This window comes from Syngnathoides biaculeatus, chromosome 8, assembly GCF_019802595.1.
Source record: "Syngnathoides biaculeatus isolate LvHL_M chromosome 8, ASM1980259v1, whole genome shotgun sequence".
NCBI lineage: Eukaryota > Metazoa > Chordata > Actinopteri > Syngnathiformes > Syngnathidae > Syngnathoides > Syngnathoides biaculeatus.
This window is the reverse complement of record NC_084647.1, coordinates 2,725,772-2,753,734: the sequence shown is the minus strand read 5'-3', so window position 1 is coordinate 2,753,734 and position 27,963 is coordinate 2,725,772. Positions and strand designations below refer to the sequence as shown.

Here is a 27,963-nt window from a genome sequence, read left to right as displayed (position 1 = left end):
CGTTTTATTAAATCAAAATATCATGTAAAGGTTAAAGAGCATTTTACTGTAGTTTCGCCCCAAAATGACCATCTATAGCCGCGTTCCCTTTTTTTTTTGTATTTCCAATTTGCCCATGCCTTGTCGTCATTACGGTAATCTGTGCAGCGTTTGAGTGCGTCAGCTGATCCTCCTGGACAGGGCGAGGAAGAGACTTAGCAGCAGGAAAACATTGTGACTGGCTAGTTCAACCATGGCAGCCGAGATCCATTCGAGGCCTCAGAGCGCAAGACCAGTTCTTCTGAACAAAATCGAGGGACACGCAGATGCTGTCACGGTCGCCGTTTTAATCCCAAAGGAAGATGGAGTGATAACTGTCAGTGAAGACCGGTGAGTTTTACCACATAGCTAAAATTTTAGCGTTGCTAGTACTAGCTTGCGTTATTATTTTGCGTATAAATGGTTGTGTGTGTATATAAGGGAACTGAAATATAACTATGAACACCAAATAGTAAAATATTCAGCTAGGACATGTTTTGTTGAGATGCGTGTTTTGAATAGTTACATTAAAGACTAGTTAGTGTGTGTTTACAAATAAACTCAGATATTTAATTGTATTCTTCTGCTTCGTTAGTTGTAGTCTCTTTTTCAATGAAAAAGGGAGTAACCGAACCGATTGTTAGCCATAAACAGCTGGTTTCTTTTCCTTATGTTGGTATATAATTCCTCATTTCGAAACAGTGTGTCTGTGTTTTAATTAATGTCGCAATAACTATCCGTGGGCGCTTGTAACCGTATTTGTATGTTGCTCACCCTCAAAGACACGACCGCGGGTCGTGTCCCATGTACATCACATGTGGGTGAGACCAGTTATGTTTTTGAAAAGCTCTATGGCACCGAGGTTTTTTTCTTGCTTTGTCGCTGTCCCACACATCCGGCGAGATGGCACCCACCTAAGCGAGTTACCACACACGTTTGCAAATCAGCAGCATCAGCCATTCAACATAAATGGGCTTGTTTGGTGCAACCCGAATCACACATCAGTTGTGGTGTAAATTTTCCTTAGATTTCGTCATACTAAAGCTAAAAAGTTGACAATGTATGAAGAAACTTGGCATGCAGTGACAAATTGGCCGTTGATCACCACATAATTCACATAAACACCCTACCCTTGAGCTAAAAGAAGTGGCTATAAAACCGAGACTGTTTTACTTAATGACCCCAGGAAAACCTAAAGAGTTGTCTAACGTGAGCTACACCTCCCTCCAGAGTTAGGTTTAAGCAGCCAGGATGCTAAAACCAAATGGAGAATGACCCGAAGCATCTTGGCAAAAAAAGTGGCTTTCGGATAAAAAGTCAATGTCTTGAGTGCCATCACTAAGCCCTGATCTGAATCCCATTGAAAACTTGGGGGCAGATCTTAAAAGCCGTGTGCGAGCAAGGCAGCCGACGAGCCTGACTCAGTTACATCAGTTCTGTCAGGAGGAATGAGCCAGGATTCCTAATGTCTATACTATAAGAAGCTTGTGGAAAGTTACCCAAAAGGTTTGATCCAAGTCATGCAGTTCAAAGGAAATGCTAATCAATGCAGAGGAAATGTAAGTAAACTTTTGACCTTGAAGAAACTAATGTTAAATTCTCTAGGGAATTCTCTCATTCTTGTGGCATTTAACAACATTAAATAATTTTGGTGATCCTGACTGACCTGAAATAGGAGATGCTTCAGACCTTGAGACAAAAAATGCAATGTTTTTGTACACTGTATGTAAATTTCTGGCTTTAACTGTATGTACATTTAATTAGACAATAAGGGTAACAAACACACAATTCTAAGATAGAGACGCATTTAAAAAAAAAAAAAGAAATTCATGAAAAGGTTTTAGTTGCATGATTCCATTCAAAAAGTTCATTTTTCATAAATTATAGATTAATGGCCCACAATTAAACTGTTGGAGGAAACTGGAGCTCCCTGAGAAAACCCTTGCAGGCATGGGTAGACGATCCAAATTCCACACAGGTGGAGCCGGGATTTGAACCTCGGTCCTCACAACTGTGAAGCCAACGCTCTAACCAGCTGCCCCACTGGGCCACCCCCTCATGCTCAGGAAATAAAATAAATTCAATATTGTGATGAAATCACCATCAACTTCTCAGTTTTTATGGAAAAACATAAAGAAATTAGGGTCTTTTCCTGCTACTTCTCCTAGACTTTCAGTGGATCTGCATGGTCACAGCGCGGTCTGAACAGCCAGCCTCTGTGAACCTTTGAGTCTTACCCATCTTATGGAAGGTATTGATAATGGTTTTCTGGCCAGTAGTCAAGTCTGCATTTTTCTCCATATTAAAACCAAGTGAAACAATTAAACCAAACTGAAGCAATTTAATGAATGTAACAACACTGTCTTACACCTTCTTCTTCTTTTACTTCGGCTTGTCCCGTTAGGGGTCGCCACAGCGTCTCATCTTTTTCCATCCAAGCCCATCTCGTGTATCTTCCACTCTAACACCCACTGTCCTCATGTCCTCCCTCACATCATCCATCAACCTTTTCTTTCATCGTCCTCTCGCTCTTTTGCCTGGAAGCTCCATCCTCAGCACTCTTCTACCAATATACTCACTGTCTTGCCTCTAGACATGTCCAAACCATCGAAGTCTGCTCTCTCTACTTGTCTCCAAAACATCCAACTTTGGCTGTCCTTCAAATTATTTCATTTCTAATCTTATCCAACCTGCTCACTTCGAGCGAGAACCTCAACATCTTCATTTCTGCTACCTCCAGTTCTTGTTCCTGTTGTTTCTTCAGTGCCACCGTCTCTCATCCATACATCATGGCCTGCCTCACCACTGTTTTATAAACTTTGACCTTCATCCTAGTGGAGACTCTTCTGTCACATAGAACACCAGACACCTTCTGCCAGCTGTTCCACCCTGCTCGGAACATTTCTTCACTTCCTTAATCACTCATCATTGCTCTGTATTGTTGCCCCCAAGTATTTGAAGTTTTCCACCCTCACTATCTCTTCTCCCTAAAGCCTCACTCTTACCCCTCCACCCCTCTCATTCATGGACGTATATTCATTCTGTTTTACTTCGGCTAATGTTAATTTCTCTCCTTTCCAGTGCATGCCTCCATCTTTCTAATTGTTCCTCTGCCTGCTCCCTGTTTTCACTGGGGTTTTCAAAGGGTATATGGGTAAGTAAGGTTTGAGTATGAAAATTTGAAGGATATGGAGATGAAAGAGATTCAAATCACAGTGGCTCCCACTACAGTAGTTCAAGGTTGAATCCACTTGTGCAATTTCCTATAAGTCCTCACGTCCTCGTTGTCCAAGTTGTGTAGGTCGTACAAGTTGTGTAGTTACTCACATTTGATGTTTCTTCAACAGCAATGATTTGATCACAAACTCGTCTCGTTGTTAGCAAGATAGGCAAAGGTAGGCTGGGCCGAGAGGCAAGTTTAAGTTAAAGGTTCCACACTTGCCCAACTTCCTATAAGTAATCACGGTCTTCGTTGTATACGATACGTAGGATTTGCAAGTCGTTTAGGTACTAGTGTTTGATGTTTTCCTCCTCAGTAAAGATTTGATTACAGACGAGTCTTTCGTTAGCGAGCTAGGCTAAGCTAGGCCGAGCAGCTTCAACGCGAACGATAAGGCTCCAATTTTAGTACTAAGATTACACAGATGATTATTTTAGTCCACTGGAGTCGTCACCAGGGGCGTCCCACGTCGAGGATTCACAACATTCTGTCCAAATTCAGCAGGATTTATTTAAGTACGATCGGGTGGACCACAGCCTTCTCGTTTAGATGCCACTATTACGGAAACCGGAAGCCAAGTCAAAACATTCTACATCCAACCATTCACTATAAATATTCTTAAATCAGAATCATCTTTATTAGCCAAGTATGTCAACAGCTCACAAGAGATTTGTCTGGTAGTTTGAGCCGCTCGAGTATGACATTTTTTTTCACTAGTCTTATCGAGGCGTGTGCACATATTGAGGGTTTCTTGAGGGGCTGTTGTGGAAATAGGGAATGCGGGTGTAACACCAGGTTTCAGTACTACATGATCTTTACATGGTCAGAATCATAAATAGAAAACGGATACAATGATTTCCTAATTATGTTCAACCTATATTGAATTGAATCCACTACGAAGACAAGATATTTCATGATCAAACTGATAAACTTGATTATTTTTCGCAAATCATTAACTTTGAATTTTATAGCTGCAACACTTCCCCTAAAGGTGGGGACAGGTGGCAAAAAATTTGAGGAATATTTATCAAACATCTGTTTGGAACATCAAACAGGTGAACTGGCTAATTGGGAACAGGTGGGCCACATGATTTTGTGTAAAACACTGCTGGGTTCTCTTGGTCTGAGCTAATCTAATATGACCTTATGCAAAGTGGAAAAGTGTTCTGTGGTCCGACGAGTCCATATATCAAATTCTTCTTCTTCTTCTTTTCCTTTCAGCTTGTCCCGTTAGGGGTCGCCACAGTGTGTCATCTTTTTCCATCTTAGCCTATCTCCTGCATCTTCCACTCTAACCTCCCAAGTAAAAGTTGAAGTCATCCACCCTCGCTATCTCTTCTCCCTGTAGCTTCACTCTTCCCCCTCCACCTTTCTCATTCACGCACATATATTCTGGATTACTTCGGCTAATCTTCATTCCTCTCCTTTCCAGTGCATGTCTCCATCTTTCCAATTGCTCCTCTACATGCTCCCTGCTTTCACTGCATATCACATTACATCTGCGAACATCATGGTCCAAGGGGATTCCAGTCTAACCTCATCTGTCAGCCTATCCATTACCACTGCAAACAGGAAGGGTCTCAGAGCTGATCCCTGATGCAGTCCCACCTGAACCTTAAATTCTTCTGTCACACCTAAGGCACACCTCACCATTGTTCTGCTGCTATCATGCATGTCCTGTACTATTTTAACATACTTCTTTGCCACACCAGACTTACGCATGCAGTACCACAGTTCCTCTCTTGGTACTCTGTCAAAGGCTTTCTCTAGATCCACAAAGACACAATGTAGCTCCTTCTGACCTTCTCTGTACTTTTCCACGAGCATCCTCAAGGCAAATAATGCATCTGTGGTACTCTTTCTAGGCATGAAACCATACTGTTGCTCGCAGATACTTAATTCTGTCCTGAGTCTAGCCTCCACTACTCTTTCCCATAACTTCATTGTGTGGCTCATCAACTTTATTCCTCTATAATTCCCACCGCTCTGAACATCTTTGTTCATAAAAATGGGAACTAGACCACTTTTCCTCCATTCTTCAGGCATCTTTTCGCCCGCTAGTATTCTGTTGAATAAGTTGGTCAAAAAGTCCACAGCCATCTCTCGAAATTGCTTCCATACCTCCACAGGTATGTCATCAGGACTGACTACCTTTTCATTTTTCATCCTTTGTAGTGCCTTTCTAACTTCATCCTTACTAATCATTGCCACTTCCTGGTCCTTCACACTTGCCTCTTCAACTCTTTCTTCTCTTTCATTTTCTTCATTTATCAACTTCTCAAAGTATTCTTTCCATCTATTTAGCACACTACTGGCACCAGTCAACACATTTCCATCTCTATCCTTAATCACCCTTACCTGCTGCACTTCCTTCCCATCTCTATCCCCCTGTCTGCCCAACCTGTAGAGATCCTTTTCTCCTTCTTTCGTGTCCAACCTGGTGTACATGTCTTCATATGCCTCTTGTTTTGCCTTTGCCACCTCTACCTTTGCCCTACGTCACACCTCGATGTACTCCTTTTGCCTCTACTCAGTCCTCTCAGTGTCCCACTTCTTCTTTGCCAATCTCTTTCCTTGTATGACTCCCTGTATTTTGGGGTTCCACCACCAAGTCTCCTTCTCCCCTTTCCTATCAAAAGACACAAAGTACTCTCCTGCCTGTCTCCCTGATTACCTTGGCTGTCGTAGTCCAGTCTTCCGGGAGCTTCTGCTGTCCATCGAGAGCCTGTCTCACCTCTTTCAGAAAGGCCGCACAACATTCTTCCTTTCTCAGCTTTCACCACATGGTTCTCTGCTCTACCTTTGTCTTCTTAATCTTCCTACCCACCCCCAGAGTCATCCTACATACCACCATCCTATGCTGTTGAGCTACACTCTCCCCTACCACTATTTTACAATCAATCTCCTTCAGATTACATCGTCTGTACAAAATATAATCCACCTGAGTGCTTCTACCTCCGCTCTTGTAGGTCAGTTATTGTTCCTCCCTCTTCTGGAAATAAGTGTTCACTACAGCCATCTCCATCCTTTTTGCAAAGCCCACCACCATCTGCCCCTCAAAGTTCCTTTCCTGGATGCCGTACTTACCCATCACTTCTTCATCGCCCCTGTTTCCTTTACCAATATGTCCATTACAATCTCCACCAATCACAACTCTCTCGCTGTCTGGGATGCTCAGAACTACTTCATCTAGTTCCTTCCAGAATTTATCTTTCAACTCTAGGTCACATCCTACTTGTGGGGCATAGCCGCTAACCACATTATACATAACACCCTCAATTTCAAATTTTAGTCTCATCACTCGATCTGATACTCTTTTCACCTCCAAGACATTCTTAGCCAGCTCTTCCTTTAAAATAACCCCTACTCCATTTCTCTTCCCATCTACTCCGTGGTAGAATAATTTAAACCCTGCTCCCAAACTTCTAGCCATACTACCTTTCCACCTGCTCTCTTGGATGCACAGAATATCAACCTTTCTCCTAATCATCATGTCAACCAACTCCTGTGCTTTTCCTGTCATAGTCCCAACATTCAAAGTCCCTACACTCAGTTGTAGGCTCTGTGCATTCCTCTTTTTCTTCTGACGCTGGATCCGGTTTCCTCCTCTTCTTTGTCTTCGACCCACAGTAGCTGAATTTCCACCGACGCCCTGCAGGTTAGCAGTGCCGGGGGCGGGCGTTGTCAACCCGGGCCACGACCGATCCGGTATGGGATTCTTTAGATGAACGCTCATATTTGTTTCGGACAGTTTTTACGCCGGATGCCCTTCCTGACGCAACCCTCTGCATTTATCCGGGCTTGGGACCGGCCTACAGATTGCACTGGTTTGTGCCCCCATGCGGCTGGATTTATATATGTATATATACAATTGTTTTTGGAAATTCTGAACGTCGTGTCCTCTGGGCCAAAGAAGAAAATAACCATTACGACTCTGATGGACGCAAAGTTCAAAGGCCATCATCTTTGATGCTATGGAGGTGTGTTGGTTCCAATGGCATGGTTAATGTACAGTGGTGGCCACAAATCCCAGGGAGAAAAGGAGCTCAGTTTTTACTGCGATTGCTTTTGTAATACTCTTTCTGTGTTCTATGTGTCGTTTCATTGTTCAACTACAATGTTTGGTGTGTACGTGTAGCCTGAGCTGTGTAAATTTAAGTGTGTCTTCAACTCAATGTCCAAGTTGATAAGGTTTAGATGGAAATGTTCAGAAGCACCAGCTCTTTCTTCCAGCCAGGTCATTCTTCCAATTCAGCCAAGAAAAGTGGTTCATTATCCAGCTACAGAAGGTTGTTGATGGCTACAACATATGTCTGGTTGAGGTGAAACTGACCAAGTATTAGTGGTCTTGTATGTATATATTTCAGTATGTATAATTTTGGCCCTGTGTAGAGTTAGTTATAGTGATTTGACCCAAGAAAAAGAACAAAAGAATCATTAGAAGCCCCAAATGACTTTCTTGAAGTCTATGTAAGTATCTGAACATACCTGCACCTTTAACCGACCATAGCTGTAATGTGCCACAAGTTTAGACGATTGTACAAAGTGCTTGCAATGTTAGAATTTGACCTTTCAAATGCTTGTGTAGAAAAACAATGCGTTAGTTTCCCAATATGTTAAAACACAATTTCCCTGAAGAACTTTTATTAATATGCAGTCTTCTTCAAAATCATTGTGACATACTGTATGATACCCCAACTATTTCATTGGTCTTGTGTGTAAAGATTTGGGACTGGCTTTTTAGAGTCAAGCATTGAGTTTATAGTACAGGATATTTTTAGTTGATGCAGATAATTCCTTTGATTAAAAAAATATATCTTAATTTGCTGATGTGATTAAAATCAAGAACTGATTCTCAATTTCACACACGCACATTTTAAAGCATAGACTATAAAACAGATGGGACCTTAATCCTTCAGTGGTTTGATTTTTCCATTCTGCATTTAACTTCCAGAACCATCCGGGTTTGGTTGAAGAGAGACAGTGGTCAGTACTGGCCAAGCATCTACCACACAGTCTCCTGTAAGTAAGACTACACCACATCAGCTACAAATCAGGTGTGATTTTTAGATGTGCTCGTCACCTTTATTTGCACCTGAGTCCAAGTCTTTGACTTTAAGTACCTGCCAATACCTTGGACAAGTATTAAGAAAAAGAGACTATCAAAATTGTCCGTGTGTTTTCTTGCTTTCAACGAGCGTGTTGCAATGGACCAATAGAATCACTGCAGACCTCTCTCTGTTTTTTTTTTCTTGCGAACAGAGCTGCTTTCACACACTACACATACCTGTACATACATACACTAATATACTCTAATATATATTTTGTAGTTAAAAGTGAAACTGAAGTATTACTGTTTTAATTTTGCAAGGTATCTGTACCTTCATCAGTTTATGACATTGACAAAAGAACAAAATGAATAAAATTGATCTTTTTCACCTGATCACGATCAGTTGAAAATCATTCATGATTGACATTGATCATGTGATCAGATCAGGAAATCCCAAATGATTTTAGAGAATTCCTTCCCTTACATACACAAACCTGAAGACCAAATAGTGTGCTAATTATGATTATTTCTGTCTTTCCATGTTTCAGCTCCGTGCTCATGTATGTCATATCACCATGACAGCAGACGTATCTTCATTGGCCAAGACAATGGAGCTGTTGTGGTGAGTGGAAATATTTAAGAAAATAAATGGCCTCATTCTCATCTCATTTCAGGTTTAGGTTTAGTCTTTTGGTTCTTCTCAACTTCTTTTCCGTGTTGATTTCAAATGAGTCTCTTCCAAATGCCTTTGAGAGGTTTGGTAGTTATTTGATTTGAAACTTGTTTTTTATTTGCTTGCCTCAAGGAGTTTCTCATCTCTGAAGATTTCAACAAGATGAACCATGTAAAAACATATCCAGGTAAGATCTTAAAAAAAAGGACAGATTACAATGGGCTCAGAGTGATGCTGACAAGATCATTGCAGGTCAAAGGTAATTGCAGATTTTTGTTATTTGCAGGGTGATTAGGAATGTAACCCTTGTGAATAACGCAGGAACTCAGTGTGTGTGTTTATACATTGCCTTGTGAAAGTATTCGGCCCCCTTAAACTTTTCAACCTTTCGCGAAATTTCACGCTTCAAACATAAAGATATAAAATACTATTTTTTTGTCAAGAATCAACAACAGGTGGGACCCAATCGTGAAGTGGAACGAAATTTATTGGATATTTTATACTTTTTTTTTTTTAACAAATAAAAACCTGAAAAGTGGGGCGTGCAATATTACTCGACCCCTTTACTTTCAGTGCAGCAAACTCACTCCAAAAGTTCAGTGAGGATCTCTGAATGAGCCAATGTTGACTGATGATAAATAGAATCCACCTGTGTGTAATCAAGTCTCCGTATAAATGCACCTGCTCTTTGATAGTCTCAGGGTTCCGTTTGAAGTGCAGAGAGCATCATGAAGACAATGGAACACAATAGGCAGGTCCGAGATACTGTTGTGGAGAAGTTTAAAGCTGGATTTGAATACCAAATGATTTGCCAAGCTTTAAACATCTTTAGGAATACTGTGCAAACAATCATATTGAAATGGAAGGAGTATCAGACCACGGCAAATCTACCGTCCTGCTAAAGTTCCACCTCGAACAAGGAGAAGACTGATCAGAGATGCAGACTACAGGCCCATGATCACTCTGGATGACTGCAGAGATCTACAGCTGAGATGGGAGAGTCTGTCCATAGGACAACAATCATACACTGCACAAATCTGGCCTTTATGGAAGAGTGGCAAGAAGAAAGCCATTTCTCAAAGATATCCATAAAAACGTCTTGTTTAAAGTTTGCCAAAAGCCACGTGGGAGACACACCAAGCATGTAGAAGAATGTGCTCTTGTCAGATGAAACCAAAATTGAACTTTTTGCCCACAATGCAAAACGATGTTTGTTTTAAAAGTAACACGGCTCATTACCCTGAACACACCACCCCCACTGTCAAACATGGTGGTGGCATCTTGGTTTGGGCATGCTTTTCTTCAGCAGGGACAGGGAAGATGGTTAAAACTGATGGGAAGATGAATGGAGCCAAATACAAGACCATTCTGGAAAAGAACTTTTTGGAATCTGCAAAATACTTGAGACTGGGACGGAGATTAATCTTCCAACAGGACAATGATCCAAAGCACAAAGCCAAATCTGTGTTAAATGGCCAAGTCAAAGTCCAGACCTGAATCCAATCGAGAATCTGTGGGCAGAGCTTAAGACCGCTGTTCACAAATGCTATCCATTCAACCTCACTGAGCTTGAGCTGTTTTGAAAGGAAGAATGGGCAAGAATTTGTCTCTCGATGTGCAAAAGTGAGAGATATACCGCAAGCGACTTGCAGCTGCAATTGCAGCAAAAGGTGGCGCTAATTTTCAGCTTTTTATATGTCAGTATAAGTATAAAATATATAATATAAAGTAGAAAATATCCAATAAATTTCATTCCACTTCACAATTGTGTCTGACTTGTTGTTGATTCTTGACAAAAAATTTTGATTTTATATCTTTGTTTGATGCCTGAAATGTGGGGAAAGGTTGAAAAGTTGAAGGGCGCCCCATACTTTCACAAAGCACCCTATGTAATCCCAAAACTCTGTGAATAATTGATGCTGTTTTAAAATGCCCATTTATAATGTGTACCGTATTTTCTCGACCATACCGCACGCTTAAGTCTTAAATTTTCTCCAAAACGGATAGGGCACCTTTTAATATAACACGATTTATGTTTACACCAAGTTACAAAATCTGTAAATGTTTTTCGAGAGACTTTCAATTCACTACAACCAAACATGGTGGTTACATAGATTGCATGCTTACAAACTAGTGTATGTGTTAGCATGCATGTGGTGGGGCTTTCAAGGAAATGAGTAACATTGGACCTTCCCGACTGCCGATCTTCAGCTCCGCCCACCTTAGCTACGGTTACCATGCCCCACAAACTTCCAAAATGGTGACTGAACATAACAGGTTGGAACTGGATTTTTTTTATTGCGTATTCCAGATAATATTGGGGTATGCTTTTTTTGCCAAATGCATCATACTTGTCCAAGAGAGTTCTACAGAGAGGTCTCAATTATTTCACGCAAGGATATGTACATGGAATTAAGATTTTGGACGGAGCAGGACGCAATGTCAGAGTTACAGTGAAACGTTGGCGATCGATGCAAAAAACTTCGACGCCTCACAAACTTCTCGTAGCTCGTAACGTAGCAGGATATCGTTCATAAGATTTGCACGTTCCCCAAGCGCATCTGAGGAACATTTTCTTTGTAAGATTAACTTTTCCAAGCGCACGCGACTGACAAACAGTGCTGTTTGTGGGACATGGCTGCGGGAGGGATGGGACAAGCCAGTGGTTAAGTCAATGCGGCTATCTGATTGGCTTTTATGGTACGGGTGATTGATATGTCGGAAAGGTCCATTATTAGAAAATGGAAGACAGGCGGCACAGTGGATCAGTTGGAAAGTGTTGGCCTCACAGTTCTGAGGTCCCGGTTTCATACGCCAAGATTACCAAGAGCAGGGAGACGTCCATGGGACATGGGAGAGGTCCCAAATGCAAGACTCGTGACAATTTGTAGTACAAGCACAGCGTTTTAATAGGAGGCAAAAAGTCGGTACACAGGCAATCATTCCAAAAGACAACAGTATTCAAATCATGAGGCAAAAGGAAAGGTCAAAAACACAAGGTCAGATTATCATGAGTCAAAAATGTGAAATGAGGAATGACACTGACGTACAACGAAGTAGCACCAAATGACATGACACATGATACTGATATGCAAGGCACAATTAACAAACAAGGAATAGGTGGGGAGGCTGTTCTCAGGAGCTGGTGTGCAGGAGGCAGAAGAAATGACCGCACCCACTACCCCAATGGGGGACACCCGAGCCTGTTTAAGCAGGCTGACATGAAAGGCAGGGTGGACCCGCATCGCCCTTGCAAATTTCAGTTTATGGTGACCGGGTTGACGAACTTAACGATGAGGAGGGACCCGACGAACCTCGGAGCGAGCTTCCGGGACTCCACCCGAAGTAGAAGGTGCCTAGTTGAAAGCCAAACACGTTGACCCAGTTTGTAATATAGTGCCGGGTTTTGCTGTGGTCTTGTAGGACCTTACCCAGAGCAACAGCATCTGTCACTCCCAGGTCCTCTTGCAGTGTCTCACTAACGACAAAGCAGAAGGTACCCCGGACCCTGAAGATACATCAGGAAACAAGGTCGGTTGGTAGCAACGCACAACATGAAACTGGGACAAACCCGTAGATTCAGAGGGGAGAGAATATTGTGAAAACTCAACCCAACCCAACTTCTAGCCTCAGGTGGCTGTTCCTGTGAGGCGTGCAATGGAGCTCAGTCCAGGTCCTGCTTCACTGGTTTGTCATTTAGTCTCAGGATGGAACCTGTAAGACAAATTGACCGTAGCACCTATGAGGGAAGAAAATTCTTTCCAAAAACGGGACACGAATTGGGGTCATCTATCTGTTACTATACTTGTGGGCAAAACATGAATTCTTTAAACATGGCCCATCATATGCTCAGCAGTGTTTTGCCGAGGGAAGTTTGGGTAACTCCTTGAAATGTGCCATTTTGGAGAACCGTTCTATGACTGTGGGAACTGTGGTATTACCCTGTGCGCCTGGTAGTCCGGTTCTGAAGTTTAGAGAGATGTCAGAAGTGGTCGCAACTCTTCCGACGGACGGTGGCGAGAGGACTTGTTGGCCACACACACCTGACACTCACTGACGTAATCCCTCATGTCTTTTAACGTTGCGCCACCAAAAGCGCTGCTCTACTTAGTGTATTACCAACAGTCACCTTGGAAACGGTTGTCCCAGCTCTTTTCAGGTCATTGAGCAACTCCTGTTGTGTAGTCCTGGGCTGATTCCTCACCTTTTTAAGGATCATTGAGACCCCATGAGGTGATATCTTGAATGGGGGTCCACTCCGATTGAGATTGACCGTCATGTTTAGCTTCTTCCATTTTCTAATGATTGCTCCAACAGTGGGCCTTTTTTCACCAAGCTGCTTAGCAATTTCTTCTTAGCCATTTCCAGCCATGTGGAGATGTACAATTTTGTCTCTGGTGTCTTTGGACATCTCTTTGGTCTTGCCCATGTTACAAGTTTGAGTCTTACTGATTGTATGGGGTGGACAGGTGTCTTTATGCAGCTAATGACCTCACACAGGTGCATCAGATTCCGGATAATACATGGCATGGAGGTGGACTTTTAAATTTGGACTAGAATTGTAGCTGATAGACAGGTGTTCAAATGCATATTTGCAGCTGTATCACACAATAAATGAAATTTTTTGATTACTTTTTTTTTGTCTGGTGTTAGTTTTGTCAATTCTCAGAAAAGCAGCTGCCGAGTGAAAGGAATATCACTTATACGCAGTACAAAAAAAAACATTACATTAACTGTGCTCAGTAATTGGTAATGTACGCCACACAAGTTCCTGTAACAACATGAGCCACTAACGTACCGTAAATATTAGTGTTACATCAGCAGAAATGACATGACAACACAGTACATTAAGTACCTGAACATAAGCAAACACAGTATTCACAATATATAGCCGCCACCTGAAAAAGGCCACAGCCCTCAAAGCTAGCCTATATTAAAGGTCAAGTATCAACAAACAGATAATTTTTGGAATATTATTCATGAAAATTTATTAATAATTAAATAATAATTATTATTATTAATGAAAAACCCACAGGCAATATGGTCCCATGTGTTTTTTTCACCACAAAACATGATTTTGACGTATACAGCTTTTTAAACTCCAGCCATGAAAAACCTCTCGAGGGATTTGTTTTCAAGAAGAAGCAGGAAGTGACGTACAGGACAGAGGCGCCCCCTAGTGGACTTGTTTCCATTAGGTTTACCTCCGGGAAGGTAGCTCGTTGTTCCTTTGTGTTAGCCAAAATGCCGGCTCATTGAATTCCTGGACATTGCTTGAACACTCGGGAGGATGGATTTACCCTTCATAAGTTTGCAAGAGACCCTGTTCGTTGTGAAAAATGGATTCCGCGGGTGCAGAGGACGAGAGCTTCGTGGGTTCCAAATAATAGGTAGGTGTGTATTCAGCTCCAAAAAAAAAAAAAAAAAAAAAGTTGGGGTAATCGGTCTCTCATAAAGTAGCAAAAGATCCGCGTATGAAATGTGTTGATGTGCGCATACAGCTACAAAAAAAAATAGTTTGGGCCTGACCACTTAATCTGTCTCTCTCATAACGTAACAAAAGATCCGCGTATATCTATACAATAATATGTATAATGTGGGGAAAAGGACAATTTTCGTTGTCTTTTGACTGAATAGTTCACTTCATTCATTTGTCTTGAGATAAGATGGCATATTTTAATGACAAATGTGATTTTGTGCCATCCAGTGATAGTGGCATGGGGGGCAAAAAAATCTGGCCTTGGCCCTTGGGGAACTTCTGCCCAATTTTTTTGGGGTCAGGACTTCGAAATCTTACTTTCAAATTTTGTCTGAATTCTGTTAACAGATATCGCCAGAATGCACCACAGCCATCCATTTTTTTCAAAAATTTCCCGGGAGGAGCATGCCCCCGGACCCCCCTAGTACTCGCACTTTCATCTCTATTTGAAAGAGTCCAACACTTGGAAGAGTTGTCACAACACACACAATTTTGTATAAGCCTTTACAGCTCAGACAGGAAATAGATGTATAATCACACCTTAACCATTGGCTTTTCACTTACAAGAGGTTCCATCAATGGACAGAGCATACAGTTCACAAACACGCTTCTTAAGGCCATAGACAAGAGAAATGCCATCTTTAAATGACAGCCGCTTCAGGTCCACATGTCCAATAGGCCCAAATTGAGGACACTGGTAAATTAGCTGCAACGACTGATGGTTGTGCAAGATCTTAATTGCTGCCTCTGAATTCCCCAGGCCTCGTAACGGTTTGCCGAGGAGCAGTGAAATGGCTCTGTGAAGTTAAATAGGTTAGCTGACTTGGAGCAGAGAAAGCAAGTGTAGTGTGTGGACAGACAAAATAGTGAAGGCCTGCTAAATGCTGCAGCACAAAAAAGTTCCCCATGAAATAAAAGTAATTGGCTTAACATCATCCTATAATTCTCATAGCTATGGCACCACAACAATAAAAACATGCAAATGTACCCCCTACTTCACTCTCTCTTTTAGGGGGGTAAAATGAAAAATTAAGTGAATCAAGTATGAATAACAGAACCCCAAAGACAGCTATGTACATGGGAGAGAAACTGAAATTAAAGCATTGTTGTCATTCCACTGGTATCAACATCAATTCTGCTCTTTGATATTGGCACTATTGGGATTACTCGTCCCACAACTAGTAGTATGACAAAGTTAGTGTTTGAATTTGTTCTCTTCCACTGTTTGCCAATTTGATGTGATTGTACTTGTCGTGTGTATGTATGTGTGTTTTGCAGCTCACCAGAATCGCGTTTCAGATATGGTGTTTACCCTGGAGAGCGAGTGGGTAGTGAGCACCGGCCATGACAAGAGTGTTAGCTGGATGTGCACCCAGAGTGGCAGCATGCTGGGAAGACACTATTTCACTTCCTGGGCCTCCTGCCTACAATATTCTTCATTCACTGCTTGTTTGTTATGGACATAACCATTTTGTTTGAGGGGTGTAAACCTTAACTCCTTTCTCAGATATGATCATGAGACTCAGCATGCATTTATTGGCGATTACTCAGGGCAGATCACACTGCTAAAGCTGGAGAAGCAGACCTACTCAATTATCACCACACTGAAGGGCCATGAAGGTATTTAACACAAAAAGCACACTATTTAATTTTTATTGTTGTGTATTTTGTACGAGTTCTCAATTTATTCCAGTACCACTGTACATAAACTGAAGCAATAATTTCCTTGAAGTTATTGATCAACCTTGTAATTTTCATGCTCATTTACCGATAAATCCTTTTAATGGGTCTTGTGACTATTCTGGGAAACCCAAATTAAGTCCTGTGCATGTAGTATTAATAATTAATAACATAACTACAACACTGTATATAACTGTGTTGTTATATGGTCATTTCGATTTTATTTTATTTTTTTGCTAACAGTTACAACAAAGGATGACTAAGCAAATAATAATCTCCTTGATTCATCATGCCCATATTTACCACAATTGTATTGCTCACAGTTCAAACACCAAGTTAACAGCTTTCTTATTAAATATTCATGTTGCCAAATATTTAAATTCATGTTTTGAGATTAAAAGACCTGATGCAAAGTCTTTCCTTCTTTATTTATCTATTAAAAGTCCCGGGTGTGGTGCTCTGATATGGAAGTAAATATGTGCCACCAGGATTTTAATTTGAAATGCCACAGAAAACAGTATTTGAATTTGAAATGTAAAGTGATCACATTTTTAATAGTTGTATTTCAGTGTAACTTTTCAATGTCAACGATTCAACTGGCTACAATTTGCTGCCTAAAATTCAACCGGCTACAATTCGGTGTCTGAAATTCAACTGGCTACAGCAGGGGTGCTCAATGCGACGATCGCGATCGACCTGGTAGTCTTGGTCGATCGCGGGATCGAAAAAACAAAACAAAACAAAAAAAACCGTAAGCCAATGTTCCCTATGAACTGCGCACGTGCGCACTTGGACACTGCTGATGCAGTCTCACAGATATTCTGCGTTGCGCACAAAAAAAAAAAAATCCAATGCAAAATGAAAATATAACATACAGCCATTCAATTTGTTGCATTTTGCAATGTGATTCAATGAGTGAGGGATGACTTGTTACATCCAATGGCACAATTCACATACATACTGTAAAAAAATTAAAAGAAGCCACCAGTTTCTTTTAGGCACAACACGGAACTTTCTCTAACAACGACCGCTGCTCCGCCATACTCTATTTTCCTAGTTTACCTTACACCCGCCCGCCCCGCTTCGTAAAGACCTACGCTCATAATTATAAATGTTACAGTATTTCCATAGCCCATCAATGTGTTTTATAATGGACGAGATTTTCTCTTTTCTGAGTGGGAAAGGTCTGGTCTTAAGCCAAAGCAGAGAATGCAGGATGAGATCGTAATTTTAAAATTCCACATTGGCACAGCCTGATCCAGGATGAAAGCAGAGACAACACAGCACACATAAAGCTAATTCTCTGTTTTAATATAGGAGGCAACATAACAACCTTAAAACGGTTTGGGAGCATCATCATCATCTCCCCGTCGGTAGCTCGCGAAACGCTGTCTGCTTGAAAAGTAGATCTTGGAGTAAAAAAGTCTGGGCACCCCTGGGCTACAATTTGCTGTCTAAAATTCACCGTCTGTGCCACGAGGCAGGGTTACTTCAGGTCAGAAATGAACACCCAGCCAATTGCATTTCCGCTTTCTTAGTCACGTGACGTCACATACTAAGTAAGCGTAACTGGATTAGCTGGCTGCTTGGTTCTGACCTGAAGTAACCCTGCCTGGTGGCACAGACGGTGAATTTTAGACAGCGAATTGTAGCCAGTTGAATTTCACACAGTGAATTGTAGCCAGTTGAATTGTTAACATTGACAAGTTACACTGAAATACAACTATTGAAAATGTGATAACTTTACATTTCAAATTAAAATCCTGTTCTCTGTGGCCTTTCAAATTCAAATCCTGGTGGCATATATTTACTCCCATACTCTGTTCCCACTGAATACAAACTCCTGTCCAAATATAAATATGTAATGAGTTAAATGACTAATTTAATAATAACTTAAATGGAAAAGCTTTACTCTCCAATAACTTTCGCCACCGTGTTACAACTGCATTGCATTCAGCAAAATTCCATTCTGTGGTTAGGAGACTGATGCTATGATGGGTAAAACTTAATATGAACAAAATTATGTCAGGTCACTCCTTTTGCTGTCATCGGAGCAGGTACTTGGTCCATAAGTGAATGAAGTCATATATTTTTGAAAGGGGGAAAAAAATGGTTCCTTATTGTATTGTTCAAAATAAGGAAAGAATAACCATATCCTACCTTCATTGTCTGACATATTCTCAGGTCTATTGTTGTATGGTAAGCTTACGGCCATGCTACCCTGAGAACGCCTAATCTTGTCAGATGTCTGAAGCTAAGCGGGTTTGGCCCGGGTTAGTACTTGGATGGCAGACCGCCTGGGAATACCAGGTGCTGTAAGCTTCTCTCCCTGGCTAAATGCAGAAGGGTTGTGTCAGGAGAGGCATCCGGTGTAAAACTGTGCCAAATAAATATGCGTTCATCTAAGTTGACACGCTGTGGCGACCCCTAACGGGCCAAGCCGAAAGGAAAAGAAGATTGTTGTATGGTAATGAAGTCTTATGTGTGTTTTAGGAGTTTTAAAGAATTGATATGTTAATTACTTTGTCTTCATTAGAAACTTAAGAGTTCATGCACTGGTATTCCCTGTGTTTAATCAGTACATTGTACAAACTCAGTTCCAATGAAGTTAGGAAGTTGTATTAAACAACAGAATACAATCATTTGCAAATTATGTTCAACCTATATTTAATTGAAAACACTACAAAGACAAGATGTTTACTGTTCAAACAGATAAACTTGATTGTTTTTGGTAAACAATCATTAATTTTGAACTTTACAGCCGCAGTGTGTTTCTAAAAAGCTGGTGCAGGTGTCAATGTTGATGAATGCTCATCAAACACCTGTTTGGAACATCCCGTAGGTGAACAGGCTAATTGGGAACTGGTAGGTGCCATAATTGGGTATAAAAGAAGCTCTCAGTTGCTCAGTCATTCGCAAGCAAAGATGGGGCGAGGTTCACAACTTTTTGAACAAGTGTGTGAGAAGAGAGTTTCAGGACAATGTACAATTACAAGGAATTTAGGGATTTCATCATCTACGCTCCATAATAATCAAAAGGTTCAGAGAATCTGGAGAAATCACTGCATAAAAGCGGCTATGCCGAAAGCTAATATTGACTGGCTTTAAGCTTTGGGCACCATTAAATGCTGAAAAGCTACATACCGGGTTTTGAGGAACATATGCTGCCATCTCATCAACGTCTTTTGCATGCACACCCCTCCCTCTTTCATCAAGACATTGTCAAACCACATCCTGAACCTGTTACATCAGTGTGGCTCTTACTAAATGAGTGTGGGTACTAGACTGGCCTGCCCGTAGTCCAGACCTATCTTCTGTTGGAAAATGTGTAGCGCATTATGAAGCATAATTTACGAAAACGTAGACCCCGGACAACTGAACACCTGGTGCTTTACATCAAGAAAGGGAGAGAATTGTACCTGCAAAACTTGAACAATTTGTGTCCTCAGTTCCCACACATTTGTCAAATGTTGTTAAACGAAAAGGTGATGTAACACAGTGGTAAACATGAACCTGTCCTGACTTTTTTTGGAATGTGCTCCTGCCATAAAATTAAAAATTAATGATTAATATTTGCTAAAAACAACATGTTTTTTAATTAGTTGTAACATTAAATATCTTGTCTTTGTAGTGTACTCAGTGAAATATAGGTTGAACATGATTTCCAAATCATTGTATTCTCTTTTTATTTAACACAACATCCCAACTTCATTGGAATTGTTTGTACATTTGTGATTTCTTTGCTAATTGAGGTGGCGTCACAGTGGATGACAGATTAACACATCTGCCTCACAGTTCTGAGGACGGGATTTCAAATCCATGCCCCGCCTGTGATTAGTTTGTATGTTCTCCCCGTTTCCTCCCACTTCCCAAAATTATAAATGGTAGGTTAATTGAAGACTAAATTGCCTGTAGGTGTCAATGTGAGTGTAGATTTTTTTCTATGTGACCTGTGATTGGCTGGCAACCAGTTCAGGGTGTACATCGCCTCCTGCCCGAAAATAGCTGGGATAGGCCCTAGCAGGCGTGTGACCCTAGGTAGGATAAGTGGTTAATAAAATAGATGGATGGATGCTACTGGAGGTGCAGTTGCTTTTCATGCCAGCAGATAGCAGTAGTACAACTGAGTCAGTAATTTTCAAACTTTTTTGAGCCCCCCCTTTTTGGAGATGAACTAGTTCTGCTTCCCCCGCTGCTTGAAATGTTCTCTGACAGGGTTGCTAACACTGAAAATTATAATAGCGGTGGCAGGTGATAGCGCTGAAAATTGGAAATGTTTGGGACAATTGCAAAAATTGTCAAGGGGGAGCTGAAACAATCCTCGCTCCCCCTCCTCCTCCGGCCTGACGTCTCACCCCCCAGTTTGAAAACAACTGACCTAAGTACAAAGATTTTTTAAAAAGGTGCATGAGAAGTGTTATAAGACATACATAAAAGTATATGATAAGGAGTGTTCCCCAACCCTCATTGAGCCAAGGTAACTTATTTTGCATTTGGGGGGAAAAAAAAATCTAATGGTATACCACAAGAAAATTTATATTAAAAACGTATGTGTATCAATAATAAAATGATAACTGTCTCTTTTTCCACAAATTGTTTGAGTGTGAAATCTGGGCCTATTTAATTGAGCACAAAGCTGATATAATGGCAGGAAACCAGGTCTGATTCTTTTAGATTAATGGCAACAGGTGGAGATACACAACTTGGATGTACTGTGAGTTCCTCCATCTAATGGAAGATAATTTATTTGATCTGCCTGTCACTCTATGTCACCAGCATTGATAGATGAGTAAAGATATACTTGTAATTGATAGTAATTTTGGGATAAATGATTTGGGATTGGGAAATTTCTTGCGACACCACTGATCATCTTTTGTGTCACACTAGAGTGCCGTGGTTGGAATCACTGATGAAGGGGAGTAAAAGTGCAATAGGTGGTGCCCAAACAATTGCTTTATACAGCCACATGTAACAAGTGACTTTCTCACTGTTGACCTTTTCAGGTAGTGTAGGAGCCTTGTGGTGGGACCCTGTCCAGAGACTGCTGTTCTCAGGCGCTTCTGACCACAGTGTCATTATGTGGGACATCGGGGGACGCAAAGGACGAACCTTACTATTGCAGGGACACCAGTAAGTCCAGGAGCCTTGGTTTTTGGATGATTGAAATGTTTTAAAACGTTAACTGGTAAATGTGCTTAAAATTGTAACTTTTGTTGTCAGTGGCAGTGACTGCCTGCCTATGTTTGATAGTTTTCTCCCAGACTCCGGGGACAGACACATGGAGGTCTTGACAATGTCACAAACAGCTGACTATTAACAACCAAGTATTGAGGATTAACATTTTCATTTTACCACGTTGTAATATAAATGTGACCCATTTTTTTTCATAAAAACTGAGAAGAAATGATTTCTTCACAGTATTCAAATTTTTTGAGTAGATTTTTTTTTTTTTTTTTTTTTAGCTGGAAGCCCAAATAATGAGAAAATAAATACTTGAGATGGTTGAAAGTGTTCCCCTAATGTTTGGAAGTTTACCTTTATTAATGGGATGATGGAAATTAAACTTTTTCATAATATTCAATTTTTTTTTAATGGGAAGTGTCTGAATATAAAGTGTTATGTCAACATATGCACGCAAAGATCGGACAGGTTTGCCTTCTCAGATGTAGAACTTATATGGGCAAGAGTGAAATGCTCATGGGTTAACATATTGCAAAACCCCTGAGAGCCTCGCTTTCCTCACACAGTTCCAAAATTCTTTCCAGAAACATCCTGATATTAAAAAATTCCGTGTTTCTATCCTAATGTAATAATAACACATAGTGACTCAGTCACAGTGAGTGCAAAACAAAACCCAACAGTATCTTTAAGCTTCATTACAGTAAATTTTGGTTGATGTCCATTTGGTTGTCAAATACCAGCCAAACCAAGTCAAGCCAATGTATGCACTGTATAACAATATCCATCCATCCATCCATCCATCCATCCATCCATCCATCCATCCATTTTCTTTTGCCCCTTATCCTCATGAGGGTCGCGGAGCGTGCTGGAGACTATCCCAGCTGTCAACGGGCAGGAGGCGGGGTATACCCTAAACTGTTTGCCAGCCAATCGCAGGGCACATAGACACAGAGACACACAGAGACAGTCACTCTCACAAACACACTTAGGAGCAATTTAGAGTGTCCAATTAATGCATGTTTTTGGGATGTGGAGGAAACCGGAGCGCCCGGAGAAAACTCGCGCTGGCGTGGGGAGAACTTGCAAAATCCACACAGCGGATCCACCGTGCTTATACCACATATATTGTTTAATAACATCTTGCTTTGTAAAAGATTCCGAGCATTTTTAGCATAAAGGTTTTTACAACTGGTGCACAATAATGCACTTATTTGTACTCATGATAGGGAAATGCTACATTATGACAAAAACTGCCACCTCACATCCTACTCTATTGCTCAACTCCCCCAGTGAGCGTGTCCAAGCACTCCGCTACCTCATGTTGACCAGGCAGTTGATATCGTGCTCAGCTGATGGAGGCATAGCAGTGTGGAACATGGACACAAACAGAGAAGAGGTTTGCATCTGCAGAATAATCACATCTGGCAAAAAAGAACATCTGTGGGTAACTGGTTGTGGGGTGTGACTGATGGGCAAGAAACCAAAATCAGATGTTTGCTGCACAGCCTCCCACCATTCCATCACTGATGGTGTGGGTGTTGTGTTCATTAAAATAATGTTAAATAATGAGAAAAGTTAGGTTTCCTTTCTTCAAAGATAACTTGGTTAACTATAAAGGTAGCTACAATGGAGCCATTGTGTAGTAGCTGATGTAAAATAAATAGGAAACTGCTCAGAAAATAAGGGAAACTTAAATCATGTATCCCAGACACCTGTCACTATAACATTTAATCCATCTATTTTCTATACCGCTTGTCCTCATTTGGGTCGAGGGTGAACTTGAGCCATAGTATCCCCTGGACAGGTAGCCAGTCAGTCGCAGGGCTTAATGTAATGTTGTTCTGAATTGCATTATGTTTTTTGTTAAACGAGGAAGGAGAATCAACGGGAATCAAAATTATTACATTGTATTTACAGCCCATCAAGTCAGGGTTTACGAAGGTGATAGGATGGATAGGTGATAGTATGTTTTTCTTCATATCTGATATTGAGCTGTTAACAAAAGTGGGTAAAAATGGCACCTGTATCTTCAGGCACCTCAGTGGTTGGAAAGTGATTCCTGCCAGAAGTGTGAGCAGCCTTTCTTTTGGAATGTTAAGCAGATGTGGGACAATAAAACTCTGGGACTCAGACAGGTACTGCACTGGTGTTGTGCTACCATTGTGCATCATTTTACTATCATTAGTGTGAATGTGTGGTTTTTTTTTTTGTGTGTGTGTTACAGCACCACTGCAGGAAGTGCGGCAAAGCTGTGTGTGGTAGATGTAGTTCTAAACGCTCCACATTCCCACTCATGGGGTTTGAATTTCCAGTGCGGGTGTGTGACACCTGTTTTGACTCTATCAAAGAAGAAGAGTGAGTCAAGTGTTGTGTGGACATTTTTAATTCATTTTCCACTTAATAAATGTCATTTTTGTTGTTAATGATAACTGGTGACAAACCTGATGTGCTGTTGGTTTATTTGTCTGCTTTACAGTCGAACCCCATTGGCCACATTCCATGAAGGAAAACACAACATTGCCCACATGGATATGGACTCATCCAGAGGCCTGATGGTTACCTGTGGAAGTGACCGCATTGTGAAGGTTGAAAACTCTTCTTTTGAAGTTGTGCAGGTCATATTTTTGATCACCGCTGCTTAAAACCAAAGTCCATTGGGAGTGGGGTGGGGATGTCTAGTGGTCTCTTTTCTTCACTGCCAGTGCCCCCAGAGTATTATATCTATAAATATTATATCATCAAAAGTATCTATTAGCTAATTACAATTTTAAATCAATTTAAAATCAAGGTATATCTTAAAACAACCCCAAGTAAACCAACTCCAGGCTTTGTCAGGCCCCTTTCAAACTGGGGGTGCATCGGTATGGCGGGGGGAATACCATGAAAAACCATGAACACTTGATTATTGAGTTACAACCAGCTGTTCTTCGTGTTTTTGTTGTATGTTTAGTGGGGGTAGGGGGGTTCCAAAAAAAAAAATGGAACTACTGATGTAAAGCAACTTTTTTAGGCCTGGGACATTTTTTTTTCTAGATACTCCTATTTAAAACTGAAAGACACTATAGGAATAATCTATATTCAAAATTTAACACAATTACTAAACATTTAGCAAGTTCAAATTACCAATTAAATGTGAATAGTTTTACATTGAAACTTCAAATTTCAAATGTTCAATTAACATAAACAGGATCAGGACTGGCAGTGTCCATCAGGGGTCATCCCCCAGGACCACATGAGTCCTTCTGGGCCTGTTCTAAAAATTGCTTACCAGTAATGGCACATTGTGATTTCCTCACAATATTGTTGAAGTGGGTGGCACGGTGGATCAGCTGGGAAGCGTTAATCTCACAGATCTGAGCTCCCGGGTTCAATCCCGGACCTGCCAGTGTGAAGTTTGCATGTTCTCCCCGGCCTGCGTGGGTTTTCTCCGGGCACTCCGGTTTCCTCCCACATTCCAAAAACGTGCAACATTAATTGGACACTCTAAATTGCCCATAGGTGTGATTGTGAGTGCAGCTGTTTGTCTTGACGTACCCTGCAATTGGCTGGCAACTAGTTCAGGGTGTACCCCGCCTCCTGTCCGTTGACGGCTGGGATAGGCTCCAGCACTTCCCGCAACCCTTTTGAGGATAAGTGGATAAGAAAATAGATGGATGGATATTGTAGAAATGATCATTTGAAAATGTAAACTTGCTGAAATGTGAACAAATAGTGTCACATATTAATATTTTTTTCCTAATTTGCAACATTATTGTTTATGATCACGATCAGTGTCTTCCCATGGATGAATATCATTCATGAATAATAGTAGGTAATTAAAGGTCATTTGAGCAAATGTTATTTCAGAAATATTTCTCAAACTGATAGCCATTCTAATTAATCAGCACCCAAGAATTAGCTCTGTTTCAAAAAGGATGGTAAGACCAATCTAAATGAACCAATGTCATTCTAAAACCATAAATAGATTATCTCTTAATTGCTCATTAACTCTATTCATTCAACATTTACAAATTAACTTGCTCCTGTTCATTTCAGTTGTCAAAAAAACCCCACAAGTGTTACTGTTAATTATATGAACACATAGGCACTTGAATGCACTCATTACTCTCATTAAAACTGACCAAATTCGTGATCTTGATTCAATCCCTCAAAATATGGATTCTGTTTTCTTAGAAATGATTTGAGTCAGATAGCCTGTTAAGATTATCCTCCACCAAATGAGACTTGATTGTGTGCCACCAATTTGGAGAGTAGAAAGTCCTCCATAATTCCACCTTGCTACATATAGTGCACGAGTCCAATCAAAGTCATCCAGTAGCTCGCCCTCAGTGTCAGCCAAGATGTCTTCATTTCTATTCTCCACAGATTCATATGAAATCTTTACAACTTCAATTTTTTATGTTTGCTGCTGCTGAATCTAGTTAAATGTCACACTCTCCACTGCCGCTGAAAGCAATATGTTAGCACAAATAACTAATTATAATAAGTGCAGCCACTTTTAGTTTCAAATTACTTTAATGAAGTTGACTCATTTAACAAAGTATCCATTGTCTGACTAGATAAGAAGCCAGAGTTGCGCATACCTATGACTACAAGGCAAGTCAGTTGAGAGTGACGCAATACTCACCCCCATATTTGATTCCCATCCTGCTGATTCATTTCGTAATAAAAAAAAAAACATGCCGGGAGCACTCTAACCATGTTGGGAGTGTTCCCATGCATCCAATCCATTCACAAATTGTGCCGTAACTCGCCCGGCGCTCCCTCTTAATAAAGCAATAAAGCTCTGTTTGCCATTTGTCATCCATTGCTCCCACGCTGCTCATAACTTCACTTTGTAGCCTGTTTACACCGATGACCAGCAGTTGAAGTTACTTGTCAAGCCTACCAGAATAATAGCAACTGCCGAGTTCATTTGCTGCGCTTGTTTTTTTATGGCGTTTTTTTGTTCTTTGATCAATAATCCATTGCTCGAGTTGCTCTTCCAACTTGGGCCACCTCGCCTTGAAACTCAGCTTCGTCTTCTCAATTTGCCGAAGCTTGTTTTCCTGCTTCCTCCACTTTAGCACCATGGATTCGTTGATCTTGAATACCCCTCGCGGCTGCTTGATTCCCACATTTCTCTGTGTAATTGATAGCTGATAGTTTAAACTGCTCTTCGTAAACTTGTCTTTGGTACCATTTTTGGGGGTTCCTTAGCCAAAGCTATGTTATTTCTGAAACAGATACCGGGATTATGTACCTTTTTACTGCCCTCTCCCATGCCCACACTTCCACCTGTGACGTCTGTATGCTGTCCTCGCACACGTCTGCTTTTCCTCTATGTAAGCAGCATGTCAGCAGGATATGCTCCCAGTCTCTGCATCATAAGGCGCCCCGTCCATTTTGAAGAAAATTTAAAAATGTATTTAATTTTTCACTTTTCAGCGTGCCATATAGTTATAAAAGTATGGTCATCACATGTAATTAGCTTTATTATTTTGATAAAGTAATTGAAATTGTTTCACTTGTATTACATTGTTAACTAGTTATTGTAACCAACTAGATTACTCAAAATAATCTTACTAACACAGTTGTTGCAGAAAAAGCAAAAGAATTGGATGGTAAAGAGTGGAATCATGCCAACTTGAAAGAAATGATTAAGGAATTCCCTTCACATTATTTCACAGATGTCTAGAAGTATGCCCACTTGTTGGACGTCCTACAATTATATCAAATTTTGCCTGCTTTGTCTTGATGATAATGACAATGACACTCAGATCAGTAATCAGAGGGGGTCAAAAATAATGTCACAGGAATTTGCTTGGTGTTTTCGAAATGCCATAAGATATTTGTCTTTACAGATCTGGGATATGACGCAAGTGGTTGGGTGTAGCTTAGCAACAGGCTTCTCTCCGCGCTGATTGGTCCAGTCTCTCCTCTGGTGTCATGGAAACCCCTCTGTACAGTGCATCATCACCAACATGCCTGGACTCTGCAGCTTCTGGGGGATGTGCACCTGTGTGTGTGTGTGTGTGTGTGTGTGTGTGTGCGTGTGTGTGCGTGTGTGTGTGTGCGCGTGTAAGTGGTAGCCTCGGTCACCACCTTATTTTTTTTTTATTTTCCATTTCACTGCTACTCTTCCAGAGGAAAGTGCGTGTTGCGTGTGCGTGTGTGTGTGTGTGTGTGTGTGTGGTGTGTGTGTGTGTGTGTGTGTGTGTGTGTTGTGTGTGTGTGTGTGTGTGTGTGTGTGTGTGTGTCTGTGTGCATCTGACACCACACAGAGCACTAAATACAATGGTGTGTGTCTGTGTGTGCGTGCATATGTGTTTATATGCCCAGATGGGAAGAGTGTTGTTAGTGTTTACATTTAACATTTCCAATGATTCTTTTGACAAATGTTGACAATGGTCAGTTTTTATTAATCCTTGTACTGTAATATTAGGATTCACGAATTCCTGACCTGCCATTCCTGTAAAAACATATTCACGCTTCTGTTGCATATTTTTGCAGTCCACTAACTGTCTTACTCTGTACAATGTATAGTAACCCCAAGACCTGCAAATACCCTTCTTCATGTTTAAAAAAAAAAAAATAATTAAATAGTTGTCTGGAATGCCTTTCAGATCCCAGTTAATAAGCCCCTACCCCCCTCCGAAAAACAACTTTGTCTCAATTTCACC

At 40.9% G+C, this 27,963-nt stretch overlaps 1 protein-coding gene and 1 pseudogene across 1 annotated transcript; both read left to right on the top strand.

The window, feature by feature from the left end:
• Positions 1-125: 125 nt before the first annotated feature.
• Positions 126-27,469, top strand: wdfy1 (WD repeat and FYVE domain containing 1). Its single transcript, XM_061827676.1, has 12 exons — positions 126-369; positions 8,193-8,260; positions 8,837-8,910; positions 9,094-9,148; positions 15,719-15,873; positions 15,952-16,060; positions 21,124-21,250; positions 22,592-22,697; positions 23,335-23,436; positions 23,526-23,656; positions 23,778-23,886; positions 27,145-27,469. Exons 1-12 carry the CDS (start codon positions 233-235, stop codon positions 27,202-27,204), a joined length of 1,233 nt encoding a protein of 410 aa, XP_061683660.1. The 5' UTR covers positions 126-232; the 3' UTR covers positions 27,205-27,469.
• Positions 18,324-18,442, top strand: LOC133505461 (5S ribosomal RNA; annotated as a pseudogene).
• Positions 27,470-27,963: the final 494 nt, after the last annotated feature.

Excerpts from the sequence above, each read along its gene's own strand:
- wdfy1 (XM_061827676.1), top strand. The coding sequence starts at position 233 with ATGGCAGCCGAGATCCATTCGAGGCCTCAGAGCGCAAGACCAGTTCTT. Across the intron at positions 370-8,192 it reads ATAACTGTCAGTGAAGACCG|AACCATCCGGGTTTGGTTGA; the intron begins GTGAGTTTTACC and ends TTTAACTTCCAG. Across the intron at positions 16,061-21,123 it reads CACACTGAAGGGCCATGAAG|GTAGTGTAGGAGCCTTGTGG; the intron begins GTATTTAACACA and ends TGACCTTTTCAG.